The 1,522-nt window shown below is 35.7% G+C and overlaps 1 protein-coding gene across 1 annotated transcript in view; it reads left to right on the top strand.

Moving 5' to 3' along the window:
* Positions 1–526: 526 nt before the first annotated feature.
* Positions 527–1,522, top strand: part of mTTF (mitochondrial transcription termination factor) — a 1,835-nt gene continuing 839 nt past the window's right edge. The window contains exons 1-2 of the mRNA XM_011301223.1: positions 527–1,266; positions 1,403–1,499. Coding sequence (XP_011299525.1) covers positions 682–1,266; positions 1,403–1,499 — 682 coding nt within the window. The 5' untranslated portion in view covers positions 527–681. The remainder of the gene's footprint in view (positions 1,267–1,402; positions 1,500–1,522) is intronic.

The following is a 1,522-nucleotide window of genomic DNA, read 5'->3' as shown; positions in this document are numbered from 1 at the left end:
TGGAAAAGGCACCTTTGGCGTGCAAATTCTGGTGATTACAAATTTTATGGTGAGGGTATTGTTCATTTGTACTGGTGTTTTCGTGGGGTAATTAGTTTTTCTCGAGGGGGAGGTGATTGGGGCTGTGAAAGGTGAGTTGTAGAGGATGGGGGTGTGCTCTTCTCAACTCTATTATTAATTTTCAAATGAGATGGCATTTCAAAATGCCACAGTTGTTTGTTTTGTTTCAATATGCAGAATTTGTGGATCTAAATAATGAAACGATACAACTCATTGTTTTATCACTTTGAGAATTTGTATTTCGTGATTAATTATCGGATGATAACCAATAGATTACCTGATGAACAGAAGCCGATTTGAACTGGTAAAAATTTACATTTTCATTCTCACAGGTAGATACTGGAAGCATTTATGAATTTATGAGTTATGAGAACTTATGAGTATAGTAATTATCGGAATATTATACAAGTTTAAGCGTTGACTTCCAGGTTTAGATAATATTTTTCTCTAAAGCTAAACTTCCCGCGTAAAAAACCAGTGGCGACGCCGTCATGAAAAACCGTTCAAACAACAGCACATGGTACTGTCGAAGAAAGAGCATTCCGAGGAGGTTAAGTGACCATCTGATAAACTTTCTGACAAAAAAGAATTCAATGATTCCGTGTAAATAACAGTAAAAAAATGTCGCGAAACTTGGCTCGGTGTTTAATGCGGAATCTTCTGAAACAGAATAATTACGTATGCATGAGGTTATTGCCTCAGCAATTAGTCAAACGTTACGAACACACAAAAAAAAATTATGCACTTATGCAAAATGATAACACTGAAACAACTATGGATTACCAAGAGGTTAAAACCTATCGGGAATTTTTAAATGACAATGTCATTGGACACAACTATTCCGTGAGAACTTTAATGAATCTCCTGGACATTCGTAGAGAAACAGCAATCAAGTTTACTATAAAGTGGCCGATATTTAATAAATTAACAAAGCCAGCACTTCTGAAGAATTACCAACTTCTACGCTCTGCTGGTGTCTTCAAGTCTACGATCAGGCAGAATGTCGAATCGCTGGCCGACACCCCTGAAAATATCCAGAGCAAAGTCAAGAGTCTGAAGAAGGTTAAACTCGAGATCAACTATGGTATTCCCTTATTACGATTGTCAGCTTTGGAGTTGATGAATTTTTCCAGTACTACCATGAAGGATAGAAGTTTACAGCCTAATTATCGGAATAGAATTGAATATCTGGCCGCGAAATTCAATGTGAGAATATTTGTCGTATTGTTATATCAAGTTATTCAAACTTTATTATGAGTATATTATCCATTTTTTTCGAGGGAATCCTATGTTACAATTCCAATGTTCTGAATTTTACCAGACATTGTTCTTAATGTTTCAGTGCCACGTGAGTACAATTTGTGTTTTGGTATGCACTCAACCTGATATTTTATCCATCAAGATGGCGAAAATTGTCGAAATCACAGAATTTTTATTAGGTGCGGAATTATATTATATATCA

This window comes from Fopius arisanus, unplaced genomic scaffold (assembly GCF_000806365.1).
Source record: "Fopius arisanus strain USDA-PBARC FA_bdor unplaced genomic scaffold, ASM80636v1 scaffold00020, whole genome shotgun sequence".
Taxonomy (NCBI): domain Eukaryota; kingdom Metazoa; phylum Arthropoda; class Insecta; order Hymenoptera; family Braconidae; genus Fopius; species Fopius arisanus.
The sequence above is the reverse complement of the archived record's forward strand: the minus strand, read 5'-3'. Positions and strand labels throughout refer to the sequence as shown.